The 1,181-nt window shown below is 39.8% G+C and overlaps 1 protein-coding gene across 1 annotated transcript in view; it reads right to left on the minus strand.

Moving 5' to 3' along the window:
• The window catches only part of LOC106877374 (uncharacterized), a 101,948-nt gene that overhangs the window by 5,920 nt on the left and 94,847 nt on the right, over positions 1–1,181 (minus strand). Inside the window, exon 51 of the mRNA XM_052977151.1 lies at positions 435–610. Coding sequence (XP_052833111.1) covers positions 435–610 — 176 coding nt within the window. The remainder of the gene's footprint in view (positions 1–434; positions 611–1,181) is intronic.

The following is a 1,181-nucleotide window of genomic DNA, read 5'->3' on the forward strand; positions in this document are numbered from 1 at the left end:
TATATATATATACACACATATATATGTACATATATATATGCATATACATAATGTATGTATATATATTTATATATGTATGTGTATATATGTATGTGTATAAATATATATATATATATATATATATATATGTATATATATATGGGTGTGTGCATAAATATATGTATACATATATGTATGTGTATATACATATATACATATATGTGTGTATGTGTGTGTGCATGTGTGTGTATGCGTGTGTGCGTGTCCATCTGTATGTGTGTGTATGTGTGTGTATGTGTGTGTGTGTGGGTGTATTGTGTATGTGTATGTGTGTTTGCGTTTATGTATATGGAAATGTGTTCATATGTGTGTGTGTGTGCAGTTGCATGCATCTATATATATGTATATATATATATGTGTGTGTATATGTGCGTGTGTGCGTGATTGCCACTCACCTCAAATAGGTCCCCGATAAGACCATAGCGAACTACTGTGACCGTACACTGCCACAGGGAAGCACAATAAAGATATTCATTTGGGTCGAACATATTTCTCATCATAGCAAAACCAATGATGCCGTATAGATAGAACACTACCATGCCAAGGATGCCAACCCAAACCAATGATTTGCCTGCAAAAACGGAACCGGTGCAAAAGTCATCAATACAAACATTTCAGAGTGTTTGGGTGTCAATCTGAGGACATGTACCAAGAGTGATAAAAAATCAAACATCCAGCCAACGTCATAGTGTTTAGAGTGATCGCTAGTGATGGTGATGTTATGCCTCCATTCATCTTCCCACAAGGTTTCAGACTCAATATGGAGGCTTACATCAAGTGCCTGGAGGAAGTAGTGTCGCCGTGGGTCAAGAGGGTTGGCTGCTGGAAGACCCTATGTCTGGCAACAGGATTCTGCACCGTGCCACCCAAACACGAGAACCAAGCCATGGCTGTCAGATAGTTTATGCAGCCACATAACCCCTAATATCTGGCTACCTAACTCCCCAGACTGCAGCTTTCTTGATTGTTATGTGTAGGGCACAGTTGAGCGAGAGACCAACAAAACTCCTTGTAACACCGAAGATGAACTGAAGGCAAGGATTATGGCAGCATTCACCAACTTAAACAAGGAGACCATCCAGAGGAGCTGCAGGAGACTCTGAAGTCGTCTGGAGGCCACAGTTGAAGCCAATGGTAATTTT

The sequence above is a fragment of the Octopus bimaculoides genome, chromosome 27 (genome assembly GCF_001194135.2).
Source record: "Octopus bimaculoides isolate UCB-OBI-ISO-001 chromosome 27, ASM119413v2, whole genome shotgun sequence".
Classification (NCBI taxonomy): domain Eukaryota; kingdom Metazoa; phylum Mollusca; class Cephalopoda; order Octopoda; family Octopodidae; genus Octopus; species Octopus bimaculoides.